The following is a 22,042-nucleotide window of genomic DNA, read 5'->3' on the forward strand; positions in this document are numbered from 1 at the left end:
AACCATGAGAGACAATGGACTCTGAAAAACAAACTGAGGGTTCTAGAGGGGAGGGGGGTGGGGGAATGGGTTAGCCTGGTGATGGGTATTAAAGAGGGCACATACTGCATGGAACACTGGGTGTTATATGCAACAATGAATCATGGATCACTACATCAAAAACTAATGAGGTAATGTATGGTGATTAACATAATAAAATAAAATTAAAAAAATAAAAATAAAATGAAGAAAAAAACTCTCTTCAACAAAAAATAACGTGCAAACTGTGTAACACAGTGCCTGACAAGGACACTATCATTAGTTAAGAACAGTAAGTGTAAAAGCAGAGCCCTTCCACCTGAAGCTGGAGTAGTGGGTCTGAATACTGGATTCCTGCCTCCCCCTTTCTGTGGCGCACAGCACTGCTGCACAAAGTGCACAGCACATGACCCAGAACCCCCCTTACAGAAGCTCTAGAACAACAATGCCTATCTTACCTTGTCCAAGAGCTGCAATTAATCACTGTGTTCTAAATTATGTTGATCTGTATGGCTAATGAGATCTGTTAAAGCGCAATGAAAATTAGAGCAAGTTTGAATAATAAGCATCCCTTTATTTGCTGACGCCATTACAAAAAACGGATTACATTAGCAACAAAAAAGTGTTTTCTTGAAGTCAGAGGCAGTTACTCCCCAAAATGTTAAGTAAAACAGTGTACAACATCAGTATTAAAATGTTAAATTTTATATTGTCTTTACCACTTTTGATCTTCTGAACAATTTTATTGAGCAAAATAAGATAAAAGATTACATGTTTATTTTATCTTCAGGAATGTAAAGGTCTAATTATTCAAACAGTTTTTATTATAAAACTAAACTCTGAAGGTGTCTACAGAGTTGGCTTTTTTTTTTTCTCTCTTTAAATCAGTAGTCTAACAAGGATTAGAAAAGACAAAACTCTGTTCAGTGTTTCTGACAAAGTAGAAAGGGTGAAAACATAAATAAGGCTTTAATTTGGCAAAATATAATACAATGCCTTCTGTTATCCTTGAATGAACAGTTTCCCAGTTACTTCACTCTGTAAAAGATCAGAAAGAAAGAAATTCATTTTAAAACAAGAAACAAAAGGCAATCAGAAGACATTTGTCAAACACCAAAAATACATATTCTATTTGATCTAGCATGGCTCTTTCAACTAGGATCAAAGCAATTATACTAATGGTAATCAAAAACAAGAGAGAAATCACAGGATTCAGAAGCTTTTGAGGTGGATTTAAAAATATGAGTGAAAACCTCAAACCAAACAGAATAATGTGGGGATTTAAAAATACTATTAGAAAATTTAAGAGAACATTGGGAATCCATTTTTATTAGTTCTTCTCAAGAAAATATAAAGCTAATAAAGTGAGTAGCACTGAAATTTACAACTCTCCCCCATGAATAAAGTTTCAGACAGAAATTTTCTGAGGTCATGGGAAGCTTTCCAAGTCAGATAAAATGACTATAAGAAATTAAACTTCAAAAGTCATTAGAGAGACTAAAAAAAGACTTAACCAAATGCAACATATAAATTCTGACTGGATCCTGGTTTGGAAAAATAGCTAAAAAATACTTGCGGTATACCTGGGGAACTTGAACATGGGTTTAATAATAGATAATTTTATGTAACTACTGGTTTTGTTTAGATGTGATAGTGGTTCTATGGATTTGTAAGAGAATGCTTTTGTTCTTCAGAGATGCATTCCCAAGTGCTTAAGGATAAAATGTCGTATCTGAAAGTCACTTTCAAACGGTTTGACATTAACCAAATACATATATACATGGAAAGAGATGAAGCAGGTGAAGGATGTGCGAGTGTTGCACTATTCTTTCAACTTTTATGTGTGAACTTTTTCAAAATAAAAAGTCGAGAAGAAAAGAATGAGAAAGTGGAAAAAGCCAAGTTATCACTGGCTATCATGTTCTCTAATTAAGAATAAGATTAACGGTGGATCAGAAAGTGTACACAGCCCACTGGTACAGGACGCTATTGAGTGCTATGTAAACACACCACCGAAAATGAAAGCCTGAGCTACGTGATAGCCAAGTGTAAAGTGTAGAAATAAAAGCTAGTTTTTATCTGGAACACTAATCCTTATACTTCAGTACCGCTATAAAAGAACATCTTTCAGAAACGAGGGACAACATCATAAAAAAAATCTATTGGTCACATGGAATAGGGAGAGCAAATACATACAAAACACATACACAAAACTTCACCTCAATTTTTTCTGGATAACATTAAGAGCCTCTCCAACTCACTACTGACAAAATACCAACTTTAGGACACAGTCAGACTTGACAAAACAAACGGTTAAGAGGCTGGCAACAAAGGATTAGACAGAATGAGGAGGAAAAAAAAAGCAAGAAAAAGAGGTCAGGGCACAGAATGCCTGAATTAGAGAACAAAAGTACTGATTAAGAGTGCAGGCGTTGGGCAAAGACCACCACAATTTAAATCCACCCAGTTACTAGTTGCATGACCTTGGGCAAACTATAGAACCTCTGTGGGTCTGTTGTAAAATGGAATAAAAAACCAAATAATACCACCTACCTACCCACTGCCCTGGGTTGTTGTGAAGATTAAGCAAATGACCACAAGTCAGAAGCCTGCTCAAGCTTAGTGGGATACTCATAAAGTGCTGTTAAAATAAACCTCTTCCCTCCATAGGATTCCATAAACTGGTTCCAAGGGAAGAGAACCTGAGTGTTATGGTCTGAATGTTTGTGCCCACCCCAATTCATATACTGAAATTCTAACCCCTCAGTGTAATGGCATTTGGAAGTGGGGCCTTTGGAAGACTCCACCATCATGAATGGGACTAGTGTCCTTCTAAAAGGGAGCCCAGAGAGCTCCCTTGCCCCTTCTGCCATGCACGGACTGTCAGAAATAAATGTTATTTAAGCCACCCAGTCTATGGCATTTTTGTTATAGCAGCCCAAACAGAATGGAATAATGAAATCTTCTGATATGGTCAGACATACAGTTTGAACACTTAGAAGACAAGCAAATATGAAAGAAACGTAAGGAAAAATAGATATCTGGGAACAAAAAAAAGCATACTATCAAGTACTAGTGTTGTTAGTCCAAAGCTTAAAAAAAAGAAAAAAGTATCTTAATTCATACAAAGGAAGGGAAGAGGTGACAATCTTCTTTTTTTGGGGTGGAGGGATAAGAGATGGATAGGAAGACTTCCAAAAGAAAAGAAAGGTTAAGGTCTTACAAATTAAGGATATAAGATCAATACATATACCCCCTACAGCTCAGAGAAATGCTAAGTAATGAATATTAGGATTTAGAAAACTAAATAACTGCATATCATCATCCCATTTTTGCCTTTCAAAAACTTTTTCCCTTATCAAATATGTATAGCATTATTTTAAGCAATTCATATGTATTTGTGGTATATACTAAAAAGAAGTAAGTTTCCTGACATCAGATATTAGCCTATTACCCACATTTCGATGATTAAACCAGCTATATTTCCAATTTAATCATTCGGTAGTAGTAGGTTTTTTTTGTTTGTTTGTTTTTCTCATCCAATACAGGTACTAGTTTTAAAAGAATTCACAAGAGGGTGCCTGGGTGGCTCAGCTGGTTAAGCGACTGCCTTCAGCTCAGGTCATGATCCTGGAGTCCCGGGATCGAGTCCTGCATCGGGCTCCCTGCTCAGCAGGGAGTCTGCTTCTCCCTCTGACCCTCTTCCCTCTCGTGCTCTCTATCTCTCATTCTCTCTTTCTCTCAAATGAATAAATAAAATCTTTAAAAAAAAAAAAAAAAATTCACAAGAGGGGTGCCTGGTTGACTCAGGTTGTTGAGTATCAGACTCTTGATTTCAGCTCAGGTCGTGATCTCAGGGTCGTGAGATGGAGCCCTGTGTCAGGTTCCGCAATGGGCATTGGGCCTGCTTAAGATTCTTGCTCTCCCTCCCCGCTCTGTCCCTTCCCACCACCCCACCCCCCTAAAAAGAAATAAATAAATGAATTCACAAGACAGAGAATGTATCAAGCAAAAATGATGGCTGAAGTTCAAAACTGGGTAACAAAAATTTATTTTAAGATTTTATTTATTTGAGAGAGAGAGAATGAGAGATAGAGAGCATGAGAGGGAAGAGGGTCAGAGGGAGAAGCAGACTTCCTGCTGAGCAGGGAGCCTGATGTGGGACTCGATCCCAGGACTCCGGGATCATGACCTGAGCCGAAGGCAGTTGCTTAACCATCTGAGCCACCCAGGTGCCCCTATTTTTTTTTTTTTTAAAGATTTTATTTACTTTTTGTCAGAGAGCACAAGCAGGGGGAGTGGCAGGCAGAGGGAGAGGGAGAAGCAGGCTCCGGGTAACAAACATTTAAAGGGTACAAAGAAGGCTGTGGGGGCACCTGGGTGGCTGAGTTGGTTAAGCAACTGCCTTCAGCTCAGGTCATGATCCCAGAGTCCCTGGATCAAGTCCCACATCGGGCTCCCTGCTCAGAAGGGAGTCTGCTTCTCCTTCTGACCCTCTCCTCTCATGCTCTCTCTCACTCTCTCTCAAATAAATAAATAAAATCTTTAAAAAAAAGCCAAAACAAAACAAAGAAGGCTGTGGGAACCAAGGAATCTGTAGGGAGGGGTTACCACTGCCAATGCCGGGTAGAACCTATAGAAGAAAGAGTTCTCAAGTGCCTAGTAGACCCTGTCTTCAGACAATCCATTCTATCCAACCCATTCTGCCCTTCACATTGCACTGCTGATGCTCAACCACCTTTTCACCTGCCAAACTTGGACTTACATTCATTAGCTGACCAAAGAGTTATCACTTAGGGGAGCTGCCTGCCAAACAACAGTTCAGTTTTAGCTGTGTTGCCAGGATATACATACTTAACAAGTTGCTACAATTTCATAAATCAGGAAGAAAAAATCTGAAAAATAAAAGTGTTATACTACCAATAATCAGTATAAGTCTCAAATTTAATAGGAAAACGACCAATGTGGAAATAGGTTCCTAAGACTTAATATGAGCAGACACGTGTTTGGGAAGAAAAAGAATTATTAAAGAACACCTATGAGATGCTGGAGACATATTACCGACAAGGTTGAAAGGCATGGGGTAATAAGTAATCTTACAATTTTTTAGGCTCTCAGAAATGAAGCACTTTCCTTATCACACCAAGGCCTATGGACTGACTTCAGCCTATTTAGCATATTTCATAACTACTTTCAGTCTCTTATACTGGAAATTTATACTTTCTTATACTTTCCGTATCAGGAAATCACTAATGACCTCAGCAAAAAAGTTTTCATTGGAATGGCATTCTAGAGTACATGGAGCTGTTAATAGCAATTAAAGAAGTAGATATTATGAGAATAGTTTATTTTAAGAATCTCTGTTAAACAGTGATGTAAAAAAAAATTAAGGTGAGGGGTGCCTGGGTGGCTCAGTCGTTAAGCGTCTGCCTTCGGCTCAGGTCATGATCCCAGGGTCCTGGGATCGAGCCCCGCATCGGGCTGGCTCTCTGCTCATCAGGAAGCCTGCTTCTCCCTCTTCCATTCCCCCCCTGCTTGTGTTCCCTCTCTCGTTATCTCTCTGTCAAAATAAATAAATGAAATCTTAAGAAAAAAAAAATTAAGGTGGTAACCTGAAGAAAGGTTAAAATAAGACATTAGAGCAGGTTTTCAAGACTGAACAGAAGGAGCATGTGCAGGGAAGAGAGTAAGGCTGAAGACATGGAAAAGAGAGTTACCAGTGATGCAGGAAGCAGATTATTTTCTAATTTAGAGAAGGGAAGTAATGTGGCAGAAGTTTAACTACAGGCAATGGAGAGGTTAGCTTACCAAGGATAAAAGATTAAGGTATAATTATTTTTGCGGACAGGTTAATAGAATGAGCTGGCTTTGTCTACAAAATCTTGTGGAGCTAACTGACCTGAATAGCATTTTAAAGGAGAGTTTATGCTAAGGCAGACGAGATGACAATCATTCTATAAAAGTGAGATAGAATGCCCCTATAACCAAAATGGCAATCCATCCAACTTTTCCAGGACACCTAATATATCTGGAGGGCAATAAAATTTCATAATATGGTTTGGTTAATGATAGGTTTATTTATCTTCAATTAAGACTCTCACTTTAGGAGTTAAAAAATAGGATTTCTTTGATTACCTTATAAGCAGACTTAAGTAAAAACTCAGTTTCCAATTTAAAGAAATTGTGATGACTTGATTTTCAATTCAGCATCTACCATCAGTAAAAACATTACAGTCATTTTATTTTGCCAAGTCATTACGAAAAAAAAAAGAAAAAATCACACAGACACTTTACCCGAACTAAGATCAGGATCAACTAAAGAGGTAGTTGCCCATATTATGCAACAAAACCTAGGTAAACAAGTCACAAGAGAGTCTGTTTTTTAAGAAGGTCAAAGGAGGCAAAAACAAAAGGTTTTCCCCCCTCCAAGCTGCAAGACCAAAATATGAAAGAAATGGAAATAAAACTCCAAGAAAGCTAAAGCTGTCATCTGCAGGTGCTGAGAGAAAGAAAGAGGGACTACTTCCAGGAGGGGAATGGGAGCTCCCACAGTCCTGGTAAACCCCCACTACAAATACACTCACACACACTCTGTCAACCAGCCATAAACAGACAACAGTACTTCAGTTATTCTTACCTAATACCTGGTAGTGTTCTTTCTCCTTTGTGAGCTGTTGGTTTACTGCCTGAAGCAACTGCTGTAACTGGGTGACAGTCTGATTTAGACTTACAGACATTGTCTCCTTCTCAGAAGACTCCTAAAAAGAAGAGGAAAGCGATAAAAAAAACTCCAAACATGAGGAAAAGGCATTTGCAACCTAAAACAGAAAGTATTTTATTGTTTTAAATACAAACATGAAAAATCTTGAAAATGACATAAAAATTAACAAAAACCACATACAGAAACAGTATTTGCTATCTAGTGATGCAAATTAGGTTGCACCAAAGAAAGCTATATTATGTCACTAGGCCAACAAAGGCAAAAATCTAGACCCTGATTTAGTAGTTGTAAATCCATTTCTCCTTTGAGAAAAAAAAAAATCTGCCAGACACCAAAGGAGAGCACATTTGTAACAGTAAAAGTTCACATATCTTGAGCCCGAAGTGCTAGGCAGCACTATTTTAAGTGCTACGCACTATTCTAAGTGTTTTAGATAGTAACTCATTTATTCCCATCAACAATCCTTACAGGATTGGTACTATTATCAGTGCCTTTCACAGATGGGGCAACCAAAGCACAGAGAGGCTACAGAAAGCTGTCCAGAGTCACACAGCTACTAAGTAGCAGAGTCAGGATTCAAGCACAGGCAGTCTAACAAAGTCCACATTCTTCAGCAATATACCGTAATACTTCCAACACAAACATTACAATTAATGTACTATCTTACAAGCTAAAGTGAAAACAAACATTAATAAAAACAGTGCATTTCAGAGATAAAATATCTGGAAGAAAAGATGACCTTCAGTAAGAATGCAACATAACTGATGGAAGTACATTACAAAGGCATTATTTTTTAGTCAGAAACAGATCTAGCACATTTTTATTCTTCATGTAATTTACAAGGTAATTAGCTAGAGATGTGGGGTAAAAGAAAATGCATACCATTTCTGGGGAAACATCACTATTCTCAATAACAGTAGTGTCTCCAGCAGCTTTTACGATTTTTGACTGGATAAGATCCAGCGACTGTTGAGCCTGTAAGGAAAGCAACATGGTAGCCTCTAAATACTACAATGGAGTATTACGAGGGAAAAAAAAAAAAGTGATTTTCTTACATATTTTTTACAAGATTAAAGCTCATCTCAAAATACAATGGAAAGCCAATCTATTCAGTTTTTTCCTCCAAAATTAAAAGTTTCCTCCTTGACCAGATTATAAAAACATATGCTGTTTTAAAAAGTTCAAACAACAGAGAAAAACGTATAAAGAAATTAAAAGAAGAAATAGCCACAGTTGATATTTAGGTTAACATTAGTCTAGATCACGCATCAGCCAAATGTGGCCACAGCCTGTTTTTGTATAGCTCACAAGCTAAGAGGGATTTTTACATTTTTAAAGGGTTGTGTTAAACACACAAAGAAGGGTATGTGAGAGAAACCATATATGCCCCACAAATCCTAAATAGTGGCTTTGCTCTGACCCTCTTGTCCAGATCCCTCTTATATACATACAAGTGCTAGCAGAAAATTTGGGCAGAAAAATTCATATAAATGGGCTTTTAACATACCTATTTTATACTTGCTTGTTTTACAAAGTATTTTGTTAACTTTTTATATCAATAAATATTTATGTACATTTCTAATCAAGTGTTGCACAGTATTTCTGGTCTACAGATAAGGGGCAGTCACTGTCTTCTACTGTTGCATTAGCAATCATAAATAACATGGTACATCCATATCTTTGAGCACCTGTTTAATATCCTTAATACCTGAGACATGGAACTGCATGTTTTATATTTTGATCAAGAGGTCAAAAATTAAAATCACCTATCAAAGTAAGTCAGATTGCTCATCCTTGACAATGTATCATGAACCTACTTCTGAAACAAACATCCTGAGTTCTGAAACAAACATCCTGAGTTCACATTTTATCTACTGGTTAACAGTAACGCCAAAATAATTTGAAGCAATTCTGGATTCCTACACTTATTTTTTCATCATGCTAAACGTACTCTTAATGGATTCCTAGACTTTTACGTAACAATTAGAAGCTGTATCATACAAAACAAAAATATTTCTTTCAACTTTTAAAAAAGCGACTGTTTTGCTAATGACTCCCACAAACACAATCATAGCTCTAAAGCAGCTTTGATAAGCATATGTGACTTGCACTATTGAAACTATCTAAAAACAGAATTACAAATAACTTGCCATCCTAATGTAGAGAGTAAGAAATGTAATCTTAAAAACTCCCCATATATGAGATTAAGAAAGTATATTTCCACAAAGAAATAAATGAAAGGAACAAATTTCTGAAACATCAGAGGTCTACACATTTTGAATCTATAAAAATCAAAAGAAACATACTTTGTAAGCAACTACATAAGAAAAGCCCAACAAAACAATACATGGATGTAACCAAATTTTTAAAAGAGAGTACCTTCAATTGCATTTAAAACTTAATCTATACTTTATAAAGCAATTACTTATATAAATGTGTTGAAATAATGAAGCAAATTAAGAACAATTGAAAAACAAGCCAAAAAGTTTAGTTCAAAAAATGCAATTGTAGAACAAACATCTTAAATTTATAAACACATTAATATGCAAAAAAAAAAAAAATCCAGAATTTGCAGTATGTTTACTTAAGATTCAAGGCACAACATAGCATGATGATATGGCATCTTCAAGACAAGCAGTGTCTTACCTTATGCAAGTCACCAGCTACCTTCTGTCTTTCACTTTGTTCAGTTCTAAGCTTTGTGAGTGTTTCATTTAACTGTGTCTTTAACTGTAAAAATAAAGGAACACCACAATTAACTTAATTTGCATCCTTCTTTGATTGTGCTGAGACCTCTAGAAGAATGAATGAGAAAGAATGGGATTGCTAACAGTTATTATGCACAGTGGATTAGCCAATATGCTGCACCAGATGTATAGAAAAGCTAAGCAATGGAGGTTCCCATCTGGAAAGCTAAATATAAGAAAAGCTATAGAAACAAACGAGGGTTCAGAGTAGAAAACTGTAAATGTAAAAATAAAACCATCACATTCCAGTAAAGTGCCTTTTAAAAGTATTACTATTCACTATTCATAAAGTACTTCATTCATATTTTAAATTAAAAGGCAAGTAGCCAGAAATTTTACTATTTAGTTTTTTAAGGTCTTCTGACTTATACAGTTAACAGTCAATTGTGTAATATTTTAAGACATTAAATGGAAGATTACAATCCAGTAAAATGAAACTTCAAAAATTTAAATGTTGATCATCCTTTAAAACATCACTAAAGAGATCAGTGCAAGACCACAAGGGCCTAATTATACAAAAAGCAGTTTTTTTTTTATTTTATCATGTTATGTTAAAGCGATATCTTAAGATACAATTCTCAAGAACCAATTTGTCCAGTTATAAAGTTCTATAAGCTCTAGTGCCAATATATAATGCCTCTTCTCGTGATAAATGCTCCAATTAAATATGAATGAGGGAAATGGACTACACTGACAATAACTTTCTTATTAAATTCATCAAGTTAATTGATTTTGCCTCACACCGACAGGCATACCATCCCAAACAGTTTCTGGAGATCCAAAAGGGAGAGATATAAGATACTAACCTTCGAGAGATATAAGATACTAACCTTTCAAACTGGAGAAGGAATTAGTGAGGGACATTCCATTTGGAAATTTTATTTGGGGAACTCTATCTAAATACCCAAATGCTTCAGTTTTTGTTCTTTCACTTAACTCTCTTTAGTACATCAGAGAATTATTCCTTTGACCCCCAAACATACAATGTATTATATAAGCAAACAAAATTATTTTATCTTAAAATGTGGCAACAGTTATCCTGAGCAAACAAACAGAAAGACTAAAACAAAGATTACAAATTCAAGGCAAAAATAAGAAACAAATACCATTTAAAATGGCCCCTTAACAGAAGTAAAGAGGCAAAAATACAAAGAGAACATTAGGCTGAACTCAACCATAATCCTATGGGTCTGATGCTACCACTGGGGTCAGCTTTGACCAAGCACCAAAGTTAAAAGTAAAATCTCCAACAAATGGAGTTAAAAATGACTTTTTAAAAACACATTACAGGGTAAGGCTTATAGCTTATAGCTACGGCCTAATCACAGTCCTGATGTGTGCAATATATAAGCATACGTATAATAAAACTAGTCACACATTGCAGTGGCAATGATTCAATTAAATAAAATGAAGATAAGTAAAACCAAAATTTTATTTCAAAAATAAGAGGGGGGGCTCTATGTGTACTTTTCAAAGAGCCCTACCTTGAAAACTCATTCCCATAAATCACTGCCGTAATATACAGAAGACCAACTACAAATGAATGAGTTAAGAAGTTTTCTTTCTTAGTACACACAGCAGTACTAAGAAAGTTCCAAACTAGGCAGGGTTAACTTGGGGTAAGGAGAAAACTAACTATAATCTTCCTAGAGTTTATTCAGATACTTTCAATTTAGTCATGTGTTGTAACAATTTTTCAGTCATAGAAAGACAAAATGATTGCTTGAAACATACAATGAGCTAGTCATATTTATCTAACAGCTAAACTTGCCAGGAGGAGTGTAAATTTCCAGAAATTTTAAGAATGGGAATACAGGGTACTCTATGTCATTATAAGGCATTTAGCTAACCTTAGTTATAAGTTTTAGAATTACTATGTTCTAAATGTTATGCTGATGAGAAAGAATTTCACAAGCTTTTTGTTATCTATAATCTATAGAAAGACCAGTTAAATTAAGAAGCTGGAATGAATTATTGCCGTTGAATGAGGAATACGCATCTTCAACCTTCAATAATTTTCTTCCAGGTTAGAAAATAAGAGGTCCAGTTAACTATCATAACTCTGAGAAGAGAGTCTTCACAATTTAGGCAATCTTTATCTATTTGTTTCACTTCTTTATTCACTAAAAATAATGCTGTCCAAGGAATTAGGTTTTATAAAACATGAATTTCTTTCTGGAAAAGAGTTGCAAGCCAAACATGCCATTGTTAGGAGCTAAGAAAAGAAGGATCATCTTAGTCAAGAAAAGAAAGATCATCTTAGGAGTCATCAGAATACAAAGATTATCTTAAACTTACAAAAATGCCAAGCTAAAGATGTTAGCAAGGAGAAAAGGTTTGGATGGTTTCTCCACATGTCAACACAAGTGTTTTCAGAGCCTACTTGATACCCAGTGGAGAACAAGCTTCTTACCAAATTTAGCTCTTCATTCTGTCTTACTGCTTCAGAATATGAATCATCAAGTTTTTTCTGCAATTCAGTCAACAGATCTTTCAGCTGCAATGAAGTTTAGAGTTTAAGATTGATCTCCTTATGATATCCCATGTTTTGTACGCTACTTGGAAGCTCTGCCACAAACAACTTGTACTGAAATATTTTATCATTATTATAAACTTAATTTAAACTGAGAAGCAAAGTCAAAAAAATTCTAAGTACCTCTCTGACTTCTGTAACATAGGTAGATCGTTCAATTTCTGCCTTCTCTAGTTCCATTTCCAAATGCTCTCGTTCTCTTCTCAGCTAGCAATGCAACAAAGAAGGAAAAGTTAACACATTTAAGAATTCCCTTCATGATGCTCCCCAACAATGGAAAGTTATTACACTTAAAAATATAACACAGTATCGTCTCAAACACTACCGAAGATAAGCGTAACAAGTGCATCATTAAAGAAATCTTAAAACACAGATCTTAAGACAATGCTTAATGCTAAAAATGAGTCCACAGGTTGTAAGTCAAGCGATGAAATAACATACATTTTCAATGTCTTTATTTTCTCTTCTTAATTGCTCTAGCTCTTGTTCTGAAGATGTGAATGACAACTGCATCTGAAATGTGAAACAATTATATGACCAAGTAAATCAATACAGAGCTTCTATCTTGTAGAATTTTAATCAGACTCTTCAGAGGTTTTGAAATGCATCTCATTTTAAAACCACACTGAGTTTCAAAAGACCCTGAAAATGAAAGCAAGACATTTAACTTGATTTAAATTGTCGTCAAAACCTATCCCATTGGCATGATATTATATTAAGGCCCAGCTAGAAGTGCTTTTTTTTTTTTTTTCTTAACCACCAACTACTAACTGGCTGTATTTAATCCCCAAATGCATTAACATAGAATACCACCAGCAATGCTAAATTCTGCACAGGTTGGCCCAGGAAAACAAGTGAGCAACAGAGGACACTCTTTACTTTCCCTTTATTATATTTTTATTAAAGTATAATTGGCATATCATATCCTGTTAGTTTCAGGAGTACATTATAGTGATTCTATACTTTCATACATTACAAAATGATCCCCACAGTAAGTCTAGTTACCATTTGTCACCATACAAAGATGACTACCACACAGATGACACTCTTTACCACAGCCAAGTAAATGGGAGAAAAATTAGGACTGCCCAAGAACATTCAGATCACATGAACAGAAGGACTCATTAACTTTTTCTTGAATACTATATCATGGGTCACATATCAACATTGCAAAGCTTGCTCTGAACCCCAAATTCTTTGCCTTATTTTATCACACAGTAGTTCTACAACTTCCAAAGCATTTTACATTCTAGATCACGACCTTAAATCACACCCTAAACTACTGATTCTCAAACTCGGGTGGGCATTAGAATCAGTTGTGGAAGCTCTTTAAAACACAGACTGCTGTTCCCACAGAGTTTCAGATTCAGAAAATCTTGGGTGGGGACCAAGAACGAGCATTTCTAACAAGTTTCCAGGTTCCCGATGCTGCTGGATCCAGGGCCCACACTCTTCAGAACTACTTGCTCTATGCTTTTTTAGATACCTGTTTAATAGTCTTCTGTGATTCATCAACCTTAACTTTCCATTTATTTTCTTCTTGCTCCACACTTCTCTGTAGCTTCTGTAAAATTCCTTCCTACGGGCAAAAGTATAGTTGTTTTGAAAAATTCATGTTCTAATGACGAGATAAACTATTTAAGCCACTAAGGAATAAGTTAATAATTTAAGAATAAAACCAAAATGTAGATTAAAAATCATTTCCTACTGTTTCTGCTAGGACGGATTTATATTTTTCACACTCGAGCTGTAACAATGTGTGCATTTCATCAGCTTCTTTCAACTTGTGCTCTAGAACCTACGAAGAATGAAATAAAGAAAAATTCTCTAGTTTTACCAGTTTTCTGTGCTTCAAATTTGTTGCAATATTTAATGCTATATTATGACAAATGGTTTCTGTTTTATAGTGAGACACTACATTTCAACCTTCTTAAGCAGCAATCAAGTTCAATGACCTTTTTGGTCTTTTGGTCTTTACTAATAAAACTTCCTGAGTCTGATTACTACAAAATATATTACACAATTTATAATAAATAGGCTTACTACTCTTTAGCAGGATGGTAAAATCAAAGCAGAACCACATGTGAAGTCAAGTCACAACACCTATGCTACACACACATGGAAAAGAGGATTTTATTCATGCCACTTGAGATACAAAAAAATCTTCCAAATTTCAGCAAAGATAAAAACACATCTAGATTCTGAACACTCTTAATGAGGTATCTGGGGATACTTTAGCAAACCAGTCAGTTTCTACCTACCTACCTCAACTGATCTTTACCTTTTAAACCCAGGCTAAAAAGAGAGTAAGAGATAGTTAAATATACAGTTTTAGAAATGATTACAATACAGAGTTAAAGAAACAGCAAACATTAGCTTTGTATGCTTATCAAATGAAATGAAGACTTGTAACATTTCTATCAAAACTTATGCAAAATGAAATCAACTTCTTACACTTTCTCAAAAGGTCATTATTATTCTACTCATAATATGTACTTTATCTTTCCAAGCTCTTAAAGACAATTCTGATTTACTTCTTTCTTCCATGTCTGGTTACAACACAGATACTTCATTTCTTGAACTGACCTTAACCTCCTCTGAACCTGAAGTTTCAGCCACACATTCTTTTGCCTTCTTTTCAAATCCACGCAACCATTCACTATAACTCTGTAAAAAAGAAAAGTCAAAATAACCAATTTCCAAAAATATCTAAATGAAATAGGTAAAGCATCTGAAACAACCAAATTAGATGACTATGAAAAAAGCCTACAGACAAACATCACCTCTCTGGAAATTTCAAAGAACGTAACTGCTGCATATATTGTACCTACCTCAGCCTTGAAAATATACACTGAAAATACACCTCTGTATTACCACCAAAATCACATCTTATTTACCTTGACCAAGGATATCTGCAATTGAACTCTGGACTTATACACAGAGATCTGGGCTCACTTAATTCCAGCCTCTACCACTTACTAGTGCCAGAACAAGTACATTTAATCTTTAAAACAGAGAAAACTGAAAATAAATTCATTTCAAAACTTTTCTCAGGTAAACCATTTCTCAAAAACTAAGTATTCTGAGTTCATAAACTAAAAAGTTCAAATGAAAATACTTTATTCAGAGAATTTCGAACACTATAAAGGTGTTCCAGGGATTCCGAAAATAATTTGAAATACATATAATGAAGTGTTTTTAAAATCATAATGAGAAGTGGTAAGAATATATAAACATTTACTTATTTAAAACCAACAAAGGGGCACCTGGGTGGCTCAGTCAGTTAAGCAACTGTCTTTGGCTCAGGTCATGATCCTGGGGTCCTGAGATTGAGCCCCACGTCAGGCTCTCTGCTCGGCAGGGAGTCTGCTTCTCCCTCTCCTCACCCCTACCCCTGCTCGTGCTCTCTCTTGCTATCTCTCTCAAATAAATAAAATCTTAAAAAAATAATAAATAAATAAAACCAACAAAAACTGTTTGTGCTGACAGGTTAGCTGATGCAAACACAAGGCATACATATATATATTTTTGTTTTAGTCATTCTAGATTTTAGAATAAATTATGCTACATTTTTGATGCTCCTTGTCCAAATTTTAAACTCTGATAGAGTATTTGTTAGATACTTAAAAGAGAATAAGAGGAAATTTGATTTAAACTCTTTGGTTTAGTTTACTCCAAGAAAAAAGAACACATGAAATTTCTATTAACTGCTCAAACTTTAAGCTTTAAGTATATGGCTGAATCAGGATTCTCTATACTCCATCAAGTAAGAATAAAAAATACAGCTGGATGCTGAGATCACCCCATAGTATAATACCCCATACTACCAATTGGTCAAAAAAGCCCATTTTTTTAAAATTAATTAATTTTTGAGAGAGTGAGAGAGCCAGTGAGCGAGCAAGCACGTGGGGTGTGGAGAGCAGAGGGAGAGAGTCTTAAGCAGACTCCACACTCAGTGCAGAGCCCAATGCAGCGCTTGTTCTCACGTCCCTGAGATCCTGACCTGAGCCCAAACCAAGAGTCAGACACCTAATGACTGCCCCACCCAGGCACCCCAAAAAATTACATTCTCACATTATAAATTTGATCCAAGACTAAACGTATACTATTAAAATCCTACTTAGCTTCAAATACCAGAATTCAATAAAAGTTAAAAGTCAGCTGAAAAGATGATTTAGTTGCTTAAATTTTGGAAACATTCCTCTGGGTCATATAGTTTAGATCTCTCCTATACTGATTTGCTTAGCAGAAAAGCAAAAGAAAACAGTAAAAAGATTTTACTTCATGTATAAAATTCCTTTTATATCTACTGACTATATTAACTTAAAAACATTGTTTTATTATTGTAAATTAAATGGATTATCCTATCCTTCACATTTTCAAAAATCTAAAATTGCTACATTTTAGAGTTAATAAACTTCTCAAATAACAGACTACCTGCAGAAATATTCAATTTTTTTTTGAAATATTCAACTTTTAACAAGTGGATGAAAAGCCAAATATCATCATCCAAGTCTTATGGTGACTATAAATATTTATAGTGCCAAAAACTATACGACTGTTGAGGGTAATATTGCCATTAAGAATGAGTCTGTTACATTAAGAAGAATTTTTCATGCTGGTGATTTTACACAATTTTTTTTATTTAAAGATTTTATTTATTAGAGAGAGAGACAGAGAGAGAGGGAACACACACAGGGGGAGTGGGAGAGGGAGAGGCAGCAGGGAGCCCGATGTAGGACTCGATCCCAAGGTCCTGAGCCAAAGGCAAACGCTTAACAACTGAGCCACCCAGGTGCCCAGATTTTACACAATCTGTAAAGAATAGATATTATAATCACTAACTCTCTCGGCTCAATACTGCCAAATAGATAAATCCCCCAATTTTATTTCCATTAATAAAATTATAAAGTAGGAATAAAGAAATAAAAACAGGTCATAGCCACAAAAGAAAAAATATGAAATAAATAGCAACCCCTTTTTCTAGGCTTCATGTAAGACCACACTAGACCTCACAGTGTATCCTTAAGTCTGTCCAGTACAAGTTGTCTCGTCAGTTGAACCCATAGAGGTAGATATTTACTATAGCGATCAAACCTGAATGTATCTGCAACAGTTACAAAGGAAACAAAAGAATTGTTGCTTCTTGTACAAGTTAAATGTAGACTGTATGTAGATACAGTCTGACAGCAACAGCTAAACTCAGACTACACATAAAACAGACTATTAAGTTTACTTATACCACACCTAGCACCCATAGAAAGAACGGCCAAGAGCTCCTTGGAGAAACAGCTGATTCCAAGTTTGGAGCAGAAAACGTAAATGATAAATCAAAAACATCTTGTTATACCACAAAGCAAAGAAAGTGGGAGAGTTTAGCAGTGCTGTGTCAAAAAGGATTTGATAGCCAGCCTAAATAAGTTCCAATGGGCCAAAGAAAGACAAGCAGACATTTACAGACCTCATGATAGAAGTGCACAACACTGCCACGAAGAAGTCTTGCCCCACTCCATCCTACCTCTAAAGTACTGAACCTGAATCTCATTAGGCCTCTACTGACTACCAATTTATGGGATATAAAAGGTACAGAGAACACACTGACACTACAGGGATGCAGTTAGTTAAATCCACACTGGGAAATTTCTTACGAAACCATTAGGTTTAAAAAAGGGGGGGTAGGCTGGGTGGCACTGTTGGTTAAGCATCTGACTTGATTTCAACTCAGGTCATGATCTCAGGGTCACGAGATTCAGCATCACACTGGGCTCTGCGCTGGGTATGGAGACTGTTTAAATTCATTCTCTCCCTCTCCAAAAAAAAGGGGGGGGGGAGGAGAGGAGGGTGTTGCTGACATACAGGAGGGAGCCATGGAATCAAAAGGATCTAAGAGACCGCTTAAACCAAGCACATACTGACCTTACTTAGGTCCTGATTACAACAAACTACAGTAAGTGGTTGTTATTTCATTAAAACTGAAAATTTATATAACAAAAGGGAGAAATGCACTGACAAAATGTATGAAATTAAGGATTTTTAATGTAATTTTTAAAGGAATCCTTATCTTTTAAAATACATACTAAAATAATTACAGATGAAATGCTCTGATGTTTGACTTCCTTCAAAATAATCTAGGAAGTGGTAAAACAAGACTATGTACTGCAGGCTCATTATACTATTCTCTCTACTTCTGAGTGTTTATACAATTTACCATTAAAATAAAATTTTAAAGAAAGACCCTACAACACCATTTTAGGAAACTACATGTACTCTCACTGGCTTTCTCTGCCCTCAAATATTCACTATAATAATTCTCTGAATCAAAGCAACTTTTCTCTCTCACTGAAGTAAAGCAAGCTGTTCTGTATTATCTTCAAGGCTTTTCTTAAAGTTAACAGGTGACCAAAATCTTGAGCTTTGAAATGAAAGAAGCCTGGTTCAAAGTATTAAACACATTTAATTAAAAAATGAAGTGTCTGTTCCTAAAACTAGATGCAATCATTTAAAAATTAAGCTCTTATTTGGGGCGCCTGGGTGGCTCAGTCAGTTAAGTGTCCAACTCTTGAACTCAGCTCAGGTCTTGATCTCACCATCGTTGAGTTTGAGCCCCATGTTGGGCTCCATGCCCAGTGTGGAGCCCACTTAAAAATAAATATATAAATACATGAAATTAAAATAACAAAATTACACTGTTTTGAGTAAAGCTATTAAAAACATAACTGGTCTATTAAACATTAATATTCCTTTCCCAAATGTTTATGATCCTCTAAATAATTTTATATTTATATTATGTAAATTGTTATGTAAATATATATTTATGTAAAATTTATAGCATACAACAAAAGTATCAGTTGAATAAACAGAAATGAGTTTTGAACCAAGTTATTTATCTTACCTACTCAAAAGCACCCCATATTAACAATAGAAAAGATTAAGGAATAGACGTACTTCTAAACCAAGTGTAGAACGTAAATGCTTATTCACAACTTCCTTAAGTAATGGTAAAGAGGACTTGTTTAGAGAAATAATTAATCAATCTTACCAAATTAGAAGGAACAGACACCTTTGGAAATAATTTTTTGAGAACTTCTTTAGCTTCTAATTCAATTGCTTCCACATGTTGTTGTCTTTCCTAAAGCAGAAGATGAACCAAGTCAAACTTACAAGATTGTAGAATTAAAAAAAAAAGTCTTTCAAGCTCTAAGGGAGGAAAAAGTCACAGTATTTTAAAAATTCATCTTAATACTGACAAAAGCTAAAACTTCTTATTTTGAAAATGTTAAAATGCTTCCATAAGAAAAAATCTGCAAAATCTCTAAAGCATCCTAAATAATGTCTGAAATTAAGCCAAGGCAGTATCTGATAATACGGACATTTTCCTTGCTGTTAGAAATCAAGTGATTTGCCCTTCTAGAAACAATGCAAAAAACAAACAAGAACAAAAAAATTAAAAATACACTTCCTAAGCTAAAACTTAAACTACATGCAAAAAAACATCTACCTAGGCAACATAACTGAAGCTTACTGGCTGGCAAATCTCTCTCTATAAAAAAAAATGCATCACTGATTGACTGTAACACCATGGGATTAAAATGGCAACTTTCACATTTCCAGCTTCAAGGTCAAGTGACATTACAAAGAAAAAAAATAAAAAGGCCATCAAAATTTGATGGGTGGTACATATGAGAAAAAGAGGAAAGAAAGAGGAAAAACTGATGGCAATTAATTCACCAATACCAAGCATCAAGAAGACTAATTCTGACACTTATAGGGACTCTTGTCAGCTGTAAATTTAAAGGTATTACAAATGCATGTCTAAATTTGGTGATTTTAAAACCAACTATAATGGATATCAATTATTAACTCAAAATCATGGTTTGTCAAAATTAGGGTAATGACTTCATCACACGCAAAATAAAAATCTAATAGTCCAACTACCTCTACAAAATTAAAAAAAAATGACACCCAAAAACTGCACATCTAAACCAAGCCAAGAAAAAAACACTTGTGAAGTTCAACAGGTGACAAGAAGGCAAGCGAGCTAGCAACATCTCAACCTTATCTTTCCCGCACCATTTAAATGTGACTTTTGAAATCCATTACTGATTTAAGATGCATACACATCAATTTAGAAAATCTAAACATGAAAATCTAAAATTACACAATAAAAAGCTAGAGATTAATCACATTCTGAACACACAAAAAAAAACTTTATTCAAGATTAGTGGCAGTATTTTACTAGATGTTTTAATGGAGTATTTTCAGTGATTCAATGAAGTCCACTATTTTTCAGAAATACACCTAACTGCATAAGATACATTCATTCAAGGAAAATGATTAACTGCTAATTCAGAATTAATTCACAATTAAGAGGTCATTTTTATCATCTGACCATAGAAAGTGGAAGAACAATCACTAAAGAAAAACAGGAAGAGAGCACTGTGCAACGAAGTTTTTTGGAAACTTTCCAAGGGAAAAAGAATCTAAGTAAAAGAAATGTGTCTAATTTATAACAAGAGGCAGAAAAATGAGAAGTTAATTTTGATTTGTACTAATTTTGCTAAAAAGTTTCCATCTAGTTTGGTAGTTTGGTTGTGGATAGCACTTTCCATTCCACTTTAATACCTGGAAAAGATCTAATATTAAAAACTGCTATTTTTATCTAAGTGTAATATTTATGAAGTATCTTTCATGTGAACCTATCATTTATAGTAGCTCAAGAGTACTTACTACTTTAAAGATAATCTTGAAAAAGCAGTGTATCACCCTCTCTTACATTTTAGATAAAGTTATTGTTACTTATTTCTATCATCTAAAACACTAAAGGAGTTCTACATAGTTCTTTCTCCTTCCAGCATAACTTACGGTTCTGAGTCTATCAACATCACTTTACCCCTAGCCTATCTGAAAACAGTCTAAATTCCATTAAAATAGAGAAAGACTGTAAATTCTCTGTAGATCATTAGCTATGCAAGAAGCCACCATGCACTTGGTGTTGAGTTTTGAAATAAGGGTCAATTTTTATACTCATCGCCAAGCATATGACGAAACATGGATAAATTCTAGTTCTCTTTTGGAAACAATTTGCAAGAATGCCTAGAACAGGTGCCTATAATTTCTTGCCAGAATGGCATGATATTAAGTAAGGGATTCACATTTAATGCAGTCTCATGAACAAAATAAAAGCTACAAAGGCAGGTGTTAACAGTGAAAAACAAGATAACAGAAACAACCAGAAACTACACCAGAACCCCCCTGCTAATGGAACTGACTGCAACCACTCACAATAAAACAATAATGTTCTACCTACCTGGCCTCATTTATTCTTTTCCCTGGCCTAGATTTCTCTAGTCCCAATATCTGCCACCTGTCTCAAATTTAGGTTTTAGTGAAAATTAAGGCAGGTGAATAGGTTCAGAAGTAAATATAAATCTATTACACTAGAGGAAAAATAATGACATTTATTTGATTAAAAAAACCTTATAGAAACTATTCTACTTAAAAAAGTCCTTCAAATGTCATTAAGACCTACATTTAAAATTCAACAGATTACCATCGTCCACAAAATACTTATAGAATACTCAACTAAATCACATAATTAACTTTATTAACCCATCTACAAAATTCAATACTCCCATTCACATTTATTCTTGGTAGAAATTTTCAAAATGCTTGACTGAACCAGCACATTCGTTTGTCTCCATCTTTAAAAACAACTCTTCTCAATTATAAGTCATTAAGTCTTCTAACCCATGAACAACTTGAACTCATGGAGAGTATCTTCTATTGTTTTGAAGACAGAGGGAGCTATATGTATGTTTCAGGAGTACTTTACATACTCAATACTCAGGTCAAGAGAATTATCCCTTCTATTAATATTCCATACTAAACGTAACACAGGCCTCATTACTGTCCAGCCACTTCAAAACCTAAAGTTTAATTTTAACTCTACCTCTTCTAAGGAACCACCCAGAATTGATCCCTTCCCTTCCCTGTACTTAACACTTTGATCATTTTCTACCTTGT

The 22,042-nt window shown here is 35.0% G+C and overlaps 1 protein-coding gene across 9 annotated transcripts in view; it reads right to left on the reverse strand.

Annotated features, from left to right (window-relative positions):
• Positions 1-577: 577 nt before the first annotated feature.
• Positions 578-22,042, reverse strand: part of KTN1 (kinectin 1) — a 116,344-nt gene continuing 94,879 nt past the window's right edge. For 3 of the 9 annotated variants that reach the window (XM_027569166.2, XM_027569168.2, XM_027569164.2), the window contains 12 exons: positions 19,059-19,148; positions 14,606-14,686; positions 13,728-13,817; positions 13,506-13,598; positions 12,461-12,532; positions 12,143-12,226; positions 11,900-11,983; positions 9,386-9,469; positions 7,622-7,714; positions 6,656-6,776; positions 6,154-6,228; positions 578-1,056 (listed from right to left, as the gene is read on the reverse strand). In XM_027569166.2, the coding sequence (XP_027424967.1) occupies positions 6,191-6,228; positions 6,656-6,776; positions 7,622-7,714; positions 9,386-9,469; positions 11,900-11,983; positions 12,143-12,226; positions 12,461-12,532; positions 13,506-13,598; positions 13,728-13,817; positions 14,606-14,686; positions 19,059-19,148 (930 nt within the window). In that variant the 3' untranslated portion in view covers positions 578-1,056; positions 6,154-6,190. The remainder of the gene's footprint in view (positions 1,057-6,153; positions 6,229-6,655; positions 6,777-7,621; positions 7,715-9,385; positions 9,470-11,899; positions 11,984-12,142; positions 12,227-12,460; positions 12,533-13,505; positions 13,599-13,727; positions 13,818-14,605; positions 14,687-19,058; positions 19,149-22,042) is intronic. The other 6 variants (XM_027569170.2, XM_027569171.2, XM_027569167.2 and 3 more) reach the window with 3 other exon arrangements.

Source organism: Zalophus californianus, chromosome 6, assembly GCF_009762305.2.
Source record: "Zalophus californianus isolate mZalCal1 chromosome 6, mZalCal1.pri.v2, whole genome shotgun sequence".
Taxonomy (NCBI): Eukaryota; Metazoa; Chordata; class Mammalia; order Carnivora; family Otariidae; genus Zalophus; species Zalophus californianus.